Source organism: Toxorhynchites rutilus, chromosome 3, assembly GCF_029784135.1.
Source record: "Toxorhynchites rutilus septentrionalis strain SRP chromosome 3, ASM2978413v1, whole genome shotgun sequence".
NCBI classification, from domain to species: Eukaryota; Metazoa; Arthropoda; class Insecta; order Diptera; family Culicidae; genus Toxorhynchites; species Toxorhynchites rutilus.
In genome coordinates, this window is record NC_073746.1 from 214,217,742 (window position 1) to 214,235,326 (window position 17,585).

Below are 17,585 nucleotides of genomic sequence, written 5' to 3' on the forward strand. Positions count from 1 at the left end.
AAGACAGCTCAATTTGAACGATCCGTTCTCTAGTTTTGCGATCAGCAACGCATCTGATCATTAATTTTTTATATACAGCCTTTCCATGCCAAATCGTGGTTCTCTGATTTCCATGAAAAGCGGTAATTTGATTCTTTTTCGCAAAATATTAGACACGTATTTTGACGTAGGACTACGTCTTTCATTTCTATACCGGGGTGTAAAATCAAAGTTTCGAAAACGAAAGCGTTACGCCGGAGACCGAGATTTTGAGCGTTAATAGCTCCTAAACAACTGAACGAAATGGTATGATAAACACTTCATTCGGAAGATAAAATGTCTACGCGTTATATACTTGTTACTTTTTGATCCAAAAACTTGTTTCAATAGCTTTAAAATTCCTTTCAAAACAGGCTATTGAAATAACCAATCGATATATGGGCAAGCGCCGCACGGAAATCCACTCAGTTATAATTGAACAGCGATTGGAACATGCTGTTGCTGTTGTGGTGAAGCTAACTTCGTTCATCATGAAAGCGCTGATGAACGGTGTCACTAAGAGCCAGGAGAGTGATGCCACTGAAAAGGCGATCTATTCTCAGCATCGAGAAGATTCCGGAAAGATGTCATCGTTGCTGAACAATCATCTGCCAGTTCCCCTTGGAATTGAATAATACATTCAAGCGAAAGAGTTTATTTTAATGTTTTCTATCCATATAATACTGCGATCAAATACATTTGGTTTTGTGATCTTTCAATCAAGTGCAATTAGCAGGAAAGCTTCTGAAGATTTTTCTTCCCCATCAGTAGGATATTTTCGTATCCAATACTGGATGCGCGCGCAACGGAAAATGTTTCGCATCGCGAAAATCATATAATTTTCAATCGATTATTGCTCAGTCGCTGAAAGTTTCAAACTCAGAGAGTTCATTCGCCTCTAGTTTGATTTCCAAATTGCCATCGTAAACCACACCTTCTCTCGATTCAATCACGGCACAAAAAGCATACTTAAGCGATATTCTGGTGGTGAAACGCATTTATTTTTCGTGAGGACACCGACTGGACAACATCGTTGCTGGACGAGCTGGACGGCGAGGGATCGAGTGAATCATTACCTGACCTGACCTGAAACGCATTCAGTTTGTTTCGCACTGTGAGGGAGCGCAGAAAAACCGATCCATCAGGAGGAGAAGATAAGGCGATCAAGAGAGTATCAGCATCGAAAATGTTTTCTATCCATGTAATACTGTGACCAAATACATTTGTTTTTGTGATTTTTCAATCAAGTGCGATCAACGTAAGACCACGTCTTTCGGCAACTTAGTAGAGGTGCAATGAATTTTAAGAAGGAATTCCCGCTCTACGCGCACTGGCAAACAACGATGAAAAAAATCATCTTCGTTTAGCTCAAAAGCATATATTTTCGGGCTAGGTTGCATCGAAAACCTATATACTCCAAACGAAAATCAAAATGACAGATCCAAGCAACCAGTGAATATGAGCAAATAAACTTTTGTTGATCAATATGTTTTGATGTTTATTTTTCCACCCAATGTCATTTTCATCTTGATTATTCAGAATGCCAGAACAGAATTTCATTTTAGCCAAATGAATATCAGCTGTTGTTTACTTTTAACCAGAGGTAGCTGTGTGCGGCTAATTTTTATGTAGGTCGGATTGTACTGATGCTTAAGTCCTTCCAAATCAACGCAGGCAACAAGAAGATTATGATATGTTGTAATCCACTTGACCATCGAGTCTAGGAGCAATTGTTATTCAATTGCAATACGGTGTTTAGGGATCGTTCGCAATGCCGTTGTTACCGTCTCGCCAAACAAAATCCTGCGCGATTTCTTGAAAAGATCGTTTCATCGAGCTCTGGCGTTTTTTTTTCTCTCTAAATGATCCAGCCTGACTAATTTTATTTTATTTTTGAATGTTGGCTCAAAATCAATGCCAGAACGAATATGGTTTCGAATGTGAGAAATATCAATTTGTTGCTTTTGATATTCAAAGTATAAATAACAGCGAAGTTATGAACCCCACTCAATGCCGCATTCATTCATTATAGCAAATTCGTTCATGCATCAGCGATGTGAACAAAATGAACTCGTTTGTTATTGTCATTAATATAATGAGGGCAGTGTGTTTCCAGGGGTTAGACATCAATTGAATATAGGCTACCCTAAGTCAAAATCAATATGGCGTCATTTGTTTACCAACATACCATTTGCGGGGATTGAAATCGTTGAAATCGCGGAAATTGCGCGGCTTTATTTCAAACTGCATAAGCGATTTTCATATTTCGGTTTCACATGGAGGTGTTTAGATTCAACATGGAGTTTAAAGTTAACCACTATTTAACTATATAACCGGACCGTGTTGTAAACAACAATTATTGTCAGAACCAAAATGTCAGTAAACCGCAGCAATATTGGGTACATTGGTAATATGAGGGATTTGACGTTTTAGTCATACCCCTGTGTGTTTCGAGCTGAAAAAAAAGTCATTTACACTGAAATAAAATCATATTCGTTACTCGTGAATATTTGTTGATATTCTAAGACACTGCTGGCAAACGATGATTACTCAACAATTTCTCAAACGAAAAATGGGTATTATGAAGAAGGATGAGCGAACGCAAAAATTATGTAGACTAATTTGATGCAACAGATATTTTGTCTATTGGAAATGGAATGGTATTATGTATTATACAACTTTTGTGTGATTGCTTCTTTTGCTGAATATTGTGCCTCCAACGTAACGCTCTCGTTTTCGAAGTTTCCCAAGTTTTCATTTATATATTCATTCAGAATTGTGGATTATTCGCTAATGCGAGGTCCCTAGTAATTCTATGAACCTTCCCGAAATTTGTCAATGAGTGGTAGAGTCATGCTCTTTTGTCTTGGTCATGGCTTTGACATTATCTGATTACTGATGTACACGTCCTTACAGATGGATAGTTCAATAATTTATGTATTGATAAAACATAGTTTTCATGCTAAAATATCTTTTTCCCTGTTTGCAGCTCATTTTTAGCCCTTTATTGCGTTATCCGTGATTTTCGTTATACGCGGTGATCTAGACCAACTATTTCGCGGATAATCGGGGTTCTACTGTATAAACTATTCAAAAGTTTACTGAATTAGACTTTTTGTACATTTTGTTTATTAGCCCAATAAAAATGACCTTTGCAAAGTTTCAGCTCAATTGGACATGATTTAAAGGTCAAAGCGCTCAAAGTTTGGATCCTCGAAAATCTTCCAAGGAGGGAGTAAAGGAAATTTGGAAAATCGAAAAAAAAATTTCGATGCCAGATGACTTAAAAATGCATGAAACGTCGAAATCTGGTATCATTTCCAAAAAAAAAATTTTAGCCGAAAATCAATCTTTTGGGACTTGGCCTGAGTGGCAAAAAAATCAAAACTTTGAGTGCTTTGAGGCACCCCTAAATCATGCCCGATTGAGCTGAAACTTTGCACAGATCATTTTTTGAGCCAATAAACAAACATATTCGACACAAAACACAACAAGCAAATATAGTTCACTGTGAATACAATACTACTCCTATATTAGGGAGCTTGATTTTGGATAGGCGTCTAATGACTTTAAATAGTCTAGTGATTCGTACTTTGAATAGTCAAAACGACGCCGATCCAACTGATACTAGCAATATTTTGGAAGAGATCCTTTTTCTAAAGGTGCATTTTAAGATGCTTACAGTAGATTTTGACAGTAATAATTACATCTTAGGGATTCGAGAATAAAGTATATATAATTTGAAGAAGCATTGTACGATTTTGTTTAGAGTTACAGCTCCTATTTCCACATACGCAAATTAGCAGGAAGCCCTAATTGATTTCTGATGAACTTCTTATTCGAAATCATGTGCACTACCTATCAATTCACTCTAGTAGCCATCAACAAAAATCGAACATGTTTTCTCTCGAAAGAAATCATTTCCGAACCTCTCCACAGTATAAAAGAAATGGGTTCCTATTAATTCTCAGACACGACAGACGTATCGCGTACAGATTTTTTCTCTCTCGTCTGTGTTGAAATTAGATCAACAAAAAGCATATGTTCTATTTTCGAACCGAGAGAAGTCGAGCATTTTTCGCACCGCCGAGTCGCGTATTTTCGTATGCGAACGAACGCACTACCATGAACCAAGCCTGTTGAGATATAAACTAAATGCAATCTTGTGTTGCCTTTCTTCATCCCACTGCTTGATTTTTTTTTAACGTCGTCTTCATCTCGTCGGTATCGGTCCTGACACCGACTGAAACATGGGAACATAACCAATCGATTTTTTAAATGAATCTGAATAGATCTGACTTACTTTTTAAAATAAATTTCAAAAATCAATCAGAACAATCGTACTTGCAGTAGCAGTCTAATAAACATGAAAGATCTGACAGAGATGACAAATTATAAGTAGATTATCAAAATAGTACACAAGTTCACAAAGTTCATAAAACATTCAGAGGGAATTATGTGCGACAGGATTGCTCTTGACTTGTCTGCTCAATAAATTACTCTCGATTTCTTTATCCTGGAGCTATCACCTTATCCCGGGTATGTTAGGTTTGCAGGTTATTTTAGAAAATTGGACACATTATCAAGCACCACACAAAATATTCATTGTATAACACAGTTAACATAATAACAGGGAATAAAGAATTAACAAAACTATTTCATATGAAACTCATTCCCATTCACCATAACGAGGTTTTTAAACAGAGTTTATTGCTATGATTTTAGTTTCTTCGTCAGAAAATAGCTGCAGTTGTATCCACTTTACGGTGCTCAATTTTCCGGTCCACTCAGATTCAAAGGATGTATTTTGACGTTATGAAAATTTATTTCCATCACTTGTCAATACAAACACACACAATTTGATGTTATAATTCACAAACGATAACACATTGATTCACTACGAAAAAAAAACTATCATGCCGACACGATATAATACAATATAAACATTCACTGGATGACAACGCGTGTGCGCCACGATCACGCATAGCAATGTGACTGAATCCGGCGGCGACTGTTGAGAAAATTCCTTGTGTCCCAAAAACATTCTCGGAAACCTTTTTCACTCAATTCACCACTCTCTTGTGACACATTAACACGTGAAAAGGAAAACCGAACCGAGCGATCTGCGAATCAATTTCTTCTGTCAACAAAAAAAAATCTACTGCAGTGATGATAAGTTCTTGTTTTGAGCAACCCATTCCGTTCAGAGTGTGTTCATTTGATCCTTAGAATAAATTGATCCTTAGAATAAAGGTTACGCTATTGTCGCTAATTAACCAGTGCACGATGAGCTCAGAAGCTTCCCCGTATCCCGTAAATACACGGGGTAAATTCGTATGAAATGTCAGATGTCAAACAGATGCTTGTATCAGTCATGTATCTGTTCAAGGGAAACCCGTGAAATTTCGTTAATTGAATTGAACTTAATATTCCGTAACATTGTTCGGCCATCCAATGGAAGGGAAATGCTAGGCGGAAGTGTTCGTTTTAATACAGCTGCAACGAGCCGATAGCGGCAATCATTCGCTTCCTGAGCAGAACACATGATGCAGTATCAGAATAGTGCCAAATCATCTATGAGTTGGCAGAACTCTCTCAAAATCCATTGAATTTTCGTCGGTGTGAAGATATTGTTCTTTTGTTTTGGTCATGCCTTTTACATTATTTGGCCACTGGTGTACACGACCTTATAGATGAATAGTTTAATCATTTCTGTATGATAAAACATAGTTTACATGCTGAGGCATGTTTGATTCGTGTTTGAACCTCATTTGAGTCATTATTTCGTTATCCGCGATTTTCGTTATTCGCGGTGAGCTTGCCAGACTATTCTGTGGATAATCAGGGTTCTGTACTTAGCTTAATTGAGGGAAATTTAAAAAAAACCCAAAAAATGTCTCAACCCTTTAACGGGCCGTGAGAACTAGGCATGTTACAACGACATGTTTACATGCTAAAATACACAAAACATTTTTTTTCAATACGCAAAACAATTAAAAACATTGCAAAAATGGTGGCAATATAATTGCAACTTGCCCGTTCAGCGCAAAACACTTGATGGTAAAAATATTTTTTTTACATTTGAGTTTTTGATGTTAGTTTCAACAAAAACAACTAATAAAACTCATGATCAGACTCAGTAGTTCCTAAACAGTTCATATGCACTGAAAACTTCAACAAGTTGCCTGTTTTTTCAAAAACTTTTCGGGAAACTTGCTTTGCTGCACTAAACTGAGAGTTGTTAACACGAAAATGGCTCCAAAATAAGTAGTTTTTGTATTTTTTCGCGCTCAAAAAAATCACACATGTTGCTAGATATTAGAACTAGTTACCACATACGACTAGAAGTGATAATTTATTGTTAAAGAAGAGAAACAAATTAAATCATTGGTGGCAATATAGTTGCCACTACCCGTTAAAGGTTTAATGGTTTTTAATGTGTCCGGATTCATTCATATTCAAGAGACGAATGAACTCTCAGAGTTTAAAGTCTCTCTAATTCAATACCTTCCTTCCTTCCTTCATATTCAACCTATATGAGTCGCCTGGACACATTTGCTGACAGTTATCGCGTATGTTTCTTTCTGCTTTGAGAAAGAAAATCGTGAGATGATACTCGCTAGGTTTAACATTGCAACAAATTTAAGCATATCTTCATGTACATAGCTTTTCATTCCAAAACTATTACCCTAATGATGATATCACATCCATTCATCAGATGATGGTATAAAAAGTAGGACATCCATGAGAATATGGTAGAACAAGATTATTATGCGGCTCCTTTATATTATATTCTTTTTATTCCACTATTCCATGCCAGGATTGCAGGATATCCAAACAAAAGCATGGTTAAAAAGTTCATCAATATGTAAGTGGGTGGGTAATGAGAAACATAGAGAAGACAGATTGTGAAAAGCGGTTCATATCAGGTGAGAAGCCTGTGGAAATGAACGCAAACATGAGACTGATACTCCGCGCAGAAAATGAAGGTGGAAACTATGTGATAGAAATTGCTGCTCGGGTTTTGAATCTATATACAAGAAAGAAAGTTTTATGTAAGTATATAAGTACATTTGTACGTATTTATTGATGTCACATAATCAACGGAAATACATTTTTTATTGATCTAAATGGAAATATATGGTTTATTGAAGGTTGACTCGTATATCTACATTCTTAAAAGAAATATAAAAGAGTCGTCATGTAAAGTTGGTTTACAGAAGAAGTTTGTTTGTCACGAACACGGCGACCTCAATCATACCACAACGTGTATCACCTCTTAAGCTTTTAGAATATCCACCCGAAGCCCGGAACTGAATCTTGTAAATAACTTATGGAGTTTTGACAAAGGAGAAGCTCTAAGAAGAAACCTCATTAACCCTCACAAAATATTAAAACCCCGTGATTGCCACGACCTCTGGGATTGAATGAAAATACAATTTAGGTTAGAAAAATAATCGAAAGCCATCTGCAATAAATTCTAAGACTATATGAGAACCGTATTTAGTCCAGTACTCTATATATTCAACGAGATTATCGTCATCGAAACACTATTCATATACAGCCATTCCATGCCAAACCGATATAGTGATTCTCAGATTTTCGTGAAAATGGTAGTTTTATTCCTTATCGCAAAATGTTAGACCCGGATTTTTTTTCAATTTTAATTTTTCATTGGGGTGCCCATTTCTATTTTAGTCAGAAATTATGGCCTGAAAAATCATTTTTCCAAAAATTCATAGCTTTTGAATTACTGAAACGATTCCGATAATCGACATATCAAATTGAAGCCAAAAGTGAAGAAAAAAAATATTACAAATGCGAAAAAAAAGGAATCTATTCGCATAGATCTAGTCTAGTTACATCGGAATATTGAAAGAAGACTAAAAACAAGTAATCATACTAAACATATTCAAAAACAGCTGATTTGTGGATATGTTAAGTAAAAAAACACCAGCTTTCAAGAAAAAATATTTTTAAAAAATATGGCGCCCTCTATCTTTAACCGGGTAAACTATAAAAAACAGGAAGTGGGTTATATCTGTGGTATAACCGCAAGGGTGACATAGGACTATCGTTGATTTAGTGATCATTTGTTTGAAGTTGTATCTGAATCAATTCATAATGAATGGATGATTGAATAAATTGCAAGATTGCTGAAAGTTCTTGTAAATCTGTGAGCAGATGAGTATATGTATACAATTATCATATATATTTAGAAAACTTCAATTGAACTCTTCCAAAGTTGTGGAGTGCTCCTGAAAAGAACCGGCTTGGTGTTATGTGGACCTGAAATGAGTGATTGCCAGATGGTTTGATTGGTGAGCCCATGTACGAAACGAAACAATTAGTATAAATAAATTAATAACAAGATTTATGTAAATGTGTGTGTATGGGTATGTGGATGTGGTGGGTGCTCCGATGCATCAAACGGAACCAATTTTCTGGCCAGGTCAGGCCAGGTGATGAATCTCTCGATCCCTCGATCCCTCGCCGTCCAGCTCGTCCAGCTCGTTCCGCTTGTTCAGCTCGTTCAATAACGATGTTGTCTTGTCGATGTTCTCACGAAAAATGAATGCGTTTCACCACCAGAATATCGCTTAAGTATGCTTTTTGTCCGTGATTGAATCGAAAGAAGGTGTGGTTTACGATGGCAATTTGGAAGGCAAACTAGAGGCGAATGAACTCTCTGAGTTTGAAACTTTCGGTGACTGAGCAATAATCGATTGAAAATTATGTTTTTCGCGATGCGAAGCATTTTCCGTTGCACGCGCATCCAATATTGGAAACGAACATATCCTACTGAAGGGGAAGAATAATCTTCAGATCTTCCTGCTAATTGAACTTGATTGAAAAATCAAAAAACAAATGTATTTGGTCGCAGCGTTATATGTTACAAAACATTTAAAAAAAAACTCTTTCGGATGAATGTATTTTTCAATTTCCAGGGGAACTGGCAGATTATTTTTCAGCAACAATAACATTTTCTCAGATTCTCTTCGATACTCGAAGCCCACCAGTGGTTAATGCTAACTCGATAAGCACCTGTTAATTGCACTTGATTGAAAAATCACAAATCCAAATGTATTTGGTCGCATATGTTATATGTTAGAAAACATTAAAAAAAACTCTTTTGCATGAATGTATTTTTAAATTCCCATGGGGAACTGGCAGATTATTTTTCAACAACGACAATATGTTTCCGGAATCTTCTCGATGCTGGATGGCATTTAAACGAAAGAATTTCCGCACGTATATATGTGTGTGTGGCGGCTGCTTCGATGTCTCAAACGGAACCTTTTTCCGATGCTGATACTCTTTCGGTCGTCTTCTCTTTTTCTTCTGATGGATCGGCTTTTTGCGCTCCCTCACAGTTCCAAACTGAATGCGTTTCAGGTCAGGAATCTTCTCGATGCTGGATGGCATCCAAAGGAGAAAAGTTCCGCGCGTGTATGAGTGTATGCGGCTGTTGCTCCGATGTCTCAAACGGAACCGTTTGTGGCATCACTCTCCTCCTGATGGATTCCCTTCTGGCCTAAGGTGCACCAAAAGTCTCTTGGTGACACCGTTCATCAGCGCTTTCATGATGAACTTCACCACCAGCTTCACCACAACAGCGACAACATGCTCCAATCGCTGTTCAATTATAACTGAGTGGACTTCCGAGCGGCACTCGCTTATATACCGATTGGTGATTTCAATAGCCTGTTTTGAAAGCAATTTTAAGACAATTGAAACAAGTTTTTGGATGAAAAGTAACAAGTATATAACGCGTAGACATTTTATCTTTCGAATGAAGTGTTCATCATACCGTTTCGTTCAGTTATTTAGAAGCTATTAACGCTCAAAATCTCGGTCTCCGGCGTAACGCTTTCGTTTTCGAAACTTTGATTTTACACCCCGGTATAGAAATGAAAGACGTAGTCCTACGCCAAAACAAATATAAACAAAAAAAAATTACGGAACACACAACAAAAACCCCCCAAATAATTACGGAAACAAAATACAACTCTTTTGCGAGTAAAATATCTTCTGGAAGAAGGCTATCCTAAGATGAAATTCAATTTTATATGTCCATTATCTGAATCGATCCAGTGATTCAAAAGTTATGATTTTTTGAAAAGTCCACGAATGAGGTTCGATGTTGTACGTTCTAGCACGGTCTAATCGCGAGTGTGGTTCGACGTTATACGTGAAGGGGTTAATTGTTCTGAACTTACCTTCCATTGTTGATCGAAGAGTCGTCGTTCGTCAGTATAACAGTTTCATTTTCATTGGATTCTGAAAAGAAATGAAAAGTGGAAGATAAATGGAATCGAAATTCGTAGAATGAATCTCAAACTTCGAACTTATTCGACGATATGTAGTTCATACTGTTATATACATAATTTTGATTTGATAGTAAACAACTCAACAGCTCTTTCGGAAGTTTTCTCGTCTAGTATGTTAACTTATATCAAATTATCTTTCTTTTCTACTTACAGGAAAACTACCCTAGACTCAAAAGCAGAATTCTGACCAACCTTTCAACATTTCAAGAAATAGTTAGTCGTAATAAATTTTCCACCTTTAGCAATGGTTTGTTTATGTTTTCATTTCTACACTTCTTCCTAACCACGATTACCCAGCGGTATTGACACTTTCCGCGCCCGTTACTCCGATTCAGGTTCCTTGGATGATCCAGATTTACCATCACCGATTTCCAGCACCGCCAAATTCGCCACCGATCTGAGAAACATTCTTCAATTCGTATCTGGTATCACATTCTCGGTAATTCCACGGACCCAACATTTCCGGTTTGATCATTTCACCACGAACACCATGTGAACACCATTGTTCATTGTTGGGAGGTACTATTGATACCATATAATCACCCTTATTCTTGTTTTCGAACGAATACACAACGTTCGAAAGTATCCTTCATTCGTATCCTTGGTTTCGTACGAAGCAAATCTATCCATTTGAACTTTCGAACATCGTTCGTTCGAAAGAATTGCCCTATCCTCGTTTTTGTACGAACGTGTTTTTTCATTTGTCAATCAAACGCTACTTTTGTGTTGCGAATCAGATGAAGCGTAGAAGGAAATTCAATCGATGTTTACGTTTTTGTGGTTTATTCAGGCGATATTTTATGTAAAAAATACTCAAATTGATTTTTCTCTAATGTTTATTTTAATTAAAGTGGGAAATTTCAATAGAAGTAGGAAAAAAATAAATAGGTGTGATTTCTTCGTCGTTGAATCCATTCCAGGTACCGTGTTTTACTTACTTACTTAATCAGCAAAAGGCCCCAGTGGCCTGTGCTGTACAACAAAGTCGTCTCCATTCACATTCTTACGACGTGCTCAGCCCAACGCAGCCGGCCGATTTTCGCGGTATGAACGATGGGTGGTTTTCCCAGCAACTGGTGCAACTCATGGTTTGTTCGCATTCTCACATTCCGTCATCCATATGCACTCCACCGTAGATGGTGCGCAACATCTTCCGTTCGAACACACTAAGGGCACGCTGGTCCTCCGCGAGCATAACCCCGTCTCGTGTCCGTAGAGGACACCGGTCTTTTCAGTGTTTTATATATCGTTAACTTTGTGATGCGACGAATCTTACCCGACCGTAGAGTCTTCCGAACTCCAAAGTAAGCGCGATTTCCTGCCTCTGATTTTAATACCTCTTTGTATCTCTCTGCAGGTGTCATTATCGGCGGTCACCAGTGAGGCCAAATACACGAACTCGTCTACCACTTCGATTTCGTCACCGCCAATCCGAATTCTTGGTGGGAGACTAATATTTGTCTCCTTGGAGCCCCTTCCACGCATGTATTTTGTCTTCGACGTGTTGATGGCAAGTCCACCCCTACTTGCCTCAGTCTTCAGTCTGATGTAAGTCTCCTTCATCGTCACAAAGTTTCGTGTTACAATGTGTCACGTGTCATGTCAATGTCGTCTGAGAAGCCGTAAAGTTGGACTGACTTCCGGAAAATCGTACCACTCGTGTCTATCCCCGCTTTTCTGATCACACCTTCTAAAGCGATATTGAACAGCAAGCAGGAAAGCCCATCAACTTGCCGCAACTCTCTCCGAGATTCGATTGGACTCGAGGAGATCCCCGTTACACGAACAACACACATCACTTGGTACATCGTCGCCTTGATTCATCGTATCAGTTTATCCGGAAAACCGTGTTCGTGCATAATTTGCCATAGCTTGTCCCGATCGATTGTATCATAAGCTGATTTGAAATCGATGAAAAGGTGATGTGTGGCTACGTTTAACTCGCGACATTTCTGCAGAACCTGGCGTATCGCGAAAATGTGATCCGTGGTGGTTCGGGCACCCATAAATCCTGCTTGATATTGCCCCACGGACTCCTTTGCAAACGGTGATAGGCGGCGGTAAATTATTTGAGAGAGTACCTTGTAGGCGGCACTTAGCAGCGTGATCGCACGGTAATTACAACAATCCAGCTTGTCGCCCTTTTTGTAGATTGGACACACGATCCCTTCCATCCAATCCTACGGCAAGCGCTCATCCTCCCAAATCTTGATGATTACCCAATGCAGTGCTCTAGCTAGTGCTTCACCACCGTATATTAGTAGCTCACTCGGTAGATTGTCGATACCAGCGGCTTTATTGTTTTTCAATCTCTTCCTCTACTTCTTAGAGATTAGGGGCCGGAAAACGGTCAGCGACTGCACGTGTTCCTAGATCTATCGTCGTACCGCTTACATTCACTGCTGCATTGCCGTTAAGATGTTTGTCGTAATATTGCTTCCACCTTTCAACCACCTCACACCCGTTAATGAAAAGATTCCCCTCCAAATCTAGACACATATTGGCTTGTGGCACGTAGCCTTTGCGCGAGCGGTTAAGCTTCTCGTAAAACTTCCGTGGGTCGTTTGCCTGGTACAGGTATTCCATTGCTTCGCGATCCCTGTCCCTGTTTCGCCTGCTCCTCGCCTGTTTGTATCGTTCCACGTTAGCTCCCGTACGGTGCTGCAGCATTTTCGCTCTCGCTACATTCTTCTCCTCAACTAACTGTTTGCATTCGTCGTCAAGCCAGTCGTTCCTCCGGTTCGAGGGTTTGTACCTAGCGCCGCCATAGCAGTGCAACCTATGACATGTAGCAATAGTTTCTATTCATGTTTTTATAATAATAATGGGTTTATATGCCACACAGAAAAAAGCGCAATTTTTGTTATGGATTAATTTTTAGTAATGAAATTTATACTGAAGTTAATGTAATGAGGATAAAGTCCTCATCCAACGAGAATTAGGGAACCGACGCGGTCCCAATTCGCCGAAAAAAATAATACCAATCCGAGTCGGCCGTCGGCCCGCCGTCGAAAGCGGTGGTCTCTCGCAAGCAAACTTCTGGTCCTCCGATTGCCGGGTTAGTTTGAAACATACGAGACCATCCTTTAATTAGCTCCGACCGAACGTTTGCGAGTTACAATTTACTAGCACATAATGTTCACGAAATAAACGATACAGCGGCGAAACCTTCTCGAGAAACTCACGGAAAAATGGTCGTGTTCGCGGGAACACCGTATATTTACACTCCTGGAACAGCACCGAAAACTTGAAACTAGCGTCCAACAATTACTGCAAGCTACAGTGGACCAATGTTTCGTCCAGATTTAACACCAGACTGAAATCCGGGCTGAACAAGGTTTTCAAATGTAGGGCAGGACATTTGGAGCGCATTTTGCCTGTCAGTGGCCATAAAAAGTTTTATAACACGTACCATGGAATGGGGTGAAATTGATCATTTGTAACAATAATTTTGTAATATCTGTCGATATAGAAGTAATTAAGCCAGTACTTGATTTTTAAAACAAGTACTGTACTTTGGTCCAAGCGCCTGCCATTGTATCACCTGGAATAAACATCTCTATTTCAAATACTATTTAATTATTTTCCTACACAACAGATTCTGTTTTCGAGGTGAATTTGATCACTCGAAAGTCAAGACAACCATATTGAAAAACTATGGACTCTCTGAAATTGCGGTAGGGGAAGGTTACAAATTTTTGATTCAGCACATGTTCTCGACGTTTTTGCAAGTTTCAAGTTATTCACACAAAGAATCATGTGAGAGGAAGATTTAGGGCTCAATTTCAGGTACAGATTGCTTGGCTTGATTTTATTTCATTTAGGTTTAAAGAATTGAAATCTAAATTCAAATTTGCTATAATAAGTTTTGGGAAAACTCAACGTTTTATTCAAAAAATCAGTAATAATCAAATAATAGTCAAAATCATAATCAAATAACAATCAGTTCAGTGTATAAAAATTAACGCAAACTTTTAGATTTCGTCTGAAGACCACGACGACTGATGGGTTTCTTTGATTTTCTTGTCAACACCTTCCCATCCTTATCATCAGTATTTGCAAGAAATTTATTTACATTTCCTCTCTCTTCTTCAGGTTCGACCTTCACAGTTTGGTGCTGTTTTGAAGTTCGCATGAGCTTCTTCTTCCTTTATCCACAACGTACTGCGGAGCTGTTGAGATCCATATTTTCGTTGTCTCCTTTATGCGGCAAATTTCCGGGTTCTTTCTTAATCTTCACAACTCGCTGTCGTTTTGGAGATGAAAATACTGCTGGGTCTGTCTCTGGACGCTTGCGTTTGGCTTTCTTCACAGGTGCTGAATTCTTCTCTGGAACAGGGTTTTGTACAGCGTTTTCTTCGTTAAAACTTGCGAAATGTTCTTCTCCAACACTCTCTCCAGGCTCAATCATAACAATCCTTTTGCGTTATGAAGCTTGCGATTGATCAACCTGGGAAAATCGTTCCGCCTTGAACTGCTCCGAAAATGAGTTTTCTTGCCTTTCATTTTCCGGAGTTAGCGGTTCGTTTCCACCAGGCAGTTTCTTCAGGACTGCATTACGATTGCAAGGATAAATACCTGTTGATTTGAAGCCGGAGATGACATTTTGTAAACGAGATCTGGGTGCAGCAGGATTCTTTCGGGGCTTGCCAATGCTCAATAGTGCTTCCTTAAGTAGACGCAGAAAAATATGCTAGGGGACCGATCCTTTATTCTGCTTCTTCCAAGTGTCCAGCGTTTTCCTCCAGGCTTGCTTTAGCGGTCTGAAATATGCCACGTCGAGCGGCTGGCAAATGTGCGTATCATTAGGCGGGAGAAAGATTCTTTCGGGGCTTACCAATGCTCAATAGTGCTTCCTTAAGTAGACGCGGAAAAATATGCTTGGGGACCGATCCTTTATTCTGCTTCTTCCAAGTGTCCAGCGTTTTCCTCCAGGCTTGCTTTAGCGGTCTAAAATATGCCACGTCGAGTGGCTGGCAAATGTGCGTAGCATTAGGCGGGAGAAAGACAAACCGAATATTGTTTTCCAAGCAGCTCTTCATCATTTTATACGACAGGTGGGACGCCACGTTATCCCCGATGATCACTTTGGGCAAATTGTTGTCCAGATTTTTGAAATATGGCAACGCCATCGAAAAAACAGGAAGTGGGTTATATCTACGGTATAACCGCAAGGGTGACGTAGGACTATCGTTGATATAGAGATCATTTGTTTAAAGTTGAATCTAAATCCATTCTGAATGAATGAATAAATGAATATTTGGGGGACTTCGAAAACGAGAGCGTTACGTTTGAGGCACAAGGTTTTATGCATCCAATATAGGATACGAAAAACCTTGTTCTGAAGAATAATCTTCAGAAGGTTTCCTGCTAACTGTACTTGATTGACAAATCACAAACCCAAATGTATTATATGGATATTTTATGGATAGAAAACATTAAAATAAACTCTTTCGCTTGAATGTAATTTTCAATTCCAAGGGGAACTGGCAGATTATTTTCCAGCAAGATTAGATATTTCCACATTTTCCTTGATTGAAACATATTTGGTCATAGTGTTACATGGATAGAAAACATTCAAATAAACTCTTTACATGAATGTATTTTTAAATTCCCAGAGGAACTGACAGATTATTTTCAGTAACGATTAGATATTTCCACATTTTCCTCGATACTGGAAGCCCACCAGTGGTTAATGCTAACTCGATAACCATCTGTTAATAGCATTTGATTGAAACATATTTGATCACAGTGTTACATGGATAGAAAACACTCAAATAAACTCTTTCACATGAATGTATTTTTAAATTCCCAGAGGAACTGGCAGATTATTTTCCGGATCTTTCTCGATGCTGAATGGCATCCAAACGGAAAGAATTCCGTGCGTGTATGTGTGTGTGTAGCGGCTGCTTCGATGGTCACCTTCTCTTCTCCTGAAGGATCGGCTTCTCTGTGCTCCCTCACAGTTTCAAACAAACTGCTTGCGTTTCAGGGCAGATCTCGATCCTTCGCCGTCCAGCACCCTCAGCAACGATGTTGTCTTGTCGATGTCCTCACGAAAAATGAATGCATCTCACCACCAGAATATCGCTTAAGTATGCTTTTTGTGCGTGATTGAATCGAGAGAAGGCGTGGTTTACGATGGCAAACTAGAGGGGAATGAACTCTCTGAGCTCGGAACTTTCGGCGACTGAGCAATTATCGATTGCGGGCGCATAAAATATTGGATACGGAAATATCCTACTGATGGGGAAGAATAATCTTCAGAAGCTTTCCTGCTAATTACACTTGATTGAAAAATTACAAAATCAAATGTATTTGATCGCTTTGTTATATGGTTAGAAAACATTAAAATAAACTCTTTAACATTAATGTATTTTTAATTTCCCAGAGGAACTGACAGATTATTTTCCAGAAATGATTAGATCTTTCCGGAACTTTCTCGATGCTGAATGGCATCCAAACGGAAAGAATTCCGCGCGTGTATGTGTGTGTAGCGGTGTCTTCCCGGGGAACCGTTTGTGGCATCACTATCCTCCTGATGGATTCCCTTCTGGCCTAGGGTGCACAAACAGGCTCTTGGTGACACCGTTCATCCGCGCTTTCATGATAAACGAAGAGCTTCACCACAACAGCGACAACATGTTCCAATCGCTGTTCAATTAGAACTGAGTGGATTTCCGAGCGGCGCTCGCTTATATACCGATTGGTGATTTCAATAGCCTGTTTTGAAAGCAATTTTAAGACTATTGAAACAAGTTTTTGGATCAAAAAGTAACAAGTATAGAACGCGTAGACATTTTATCTTTCGAGTGAAGTGTTTATCATACCATTTCGTTCAGTTGTTTAGGAGCTATTAACGCTCAAAATCTCGGTCTCCGGCGTAACGCTTTAGTTTTCGAAACTTCGATTTTACACCCCGGTATAGAAATGAAAGACGTAGTCCTACGTCAAAAACCAGTCTTCAAAGATAGTCTTATCGAACCAACCTTAAAATGTGAAAAAAGCTAAAGATCTATAGATTTATAAATAACATTTTCCCTTACCGGACTTGGAACGGTTGTATCGGGTTCCTTTTGGCCCTCCTTCGGTCCATGTACCGTAGAGGTGAACGGAGGCATATACAACGTAAGGTGAGAGGACGAAACCGACAGCGGCAGCAGCAAACATGACCGAATAGGAGGTTTTCGAATGGTCTTATCGGCATGGTTTTGACCTTTTTGGAGTCTGGATCGT

The 17,585-nt window shown here is 38.9% G+C and overlaps 1 protein-coding gene across 10 annotated transcripts in view; it reads right to left on the reverse strand.

Annotated features, from left to right (window-relative positions):
• LOC129776724 (tight junction protein ZO-2) overlaps window positions 1–17,585 on the reverse strand; it is a 139,953-nt gene that overhangs the window by 111,711 nt on the left and 10,657 nt on the right. For all 10 annotated transcript variants that reach the window (XM_055782534.1, XM_055782533.1, XM_055782535.1 and 7 more), the window contains one exon: window positions 10,239–10,299. In XM_055782534.1, coding sequence (XP_055638509.1) covers window positions 10,239–10,299 — 61 coding nt within the window. The remainder of the gene's footprint in view (window positions 1–10,238; window positions 10,300–17,585) is intronic.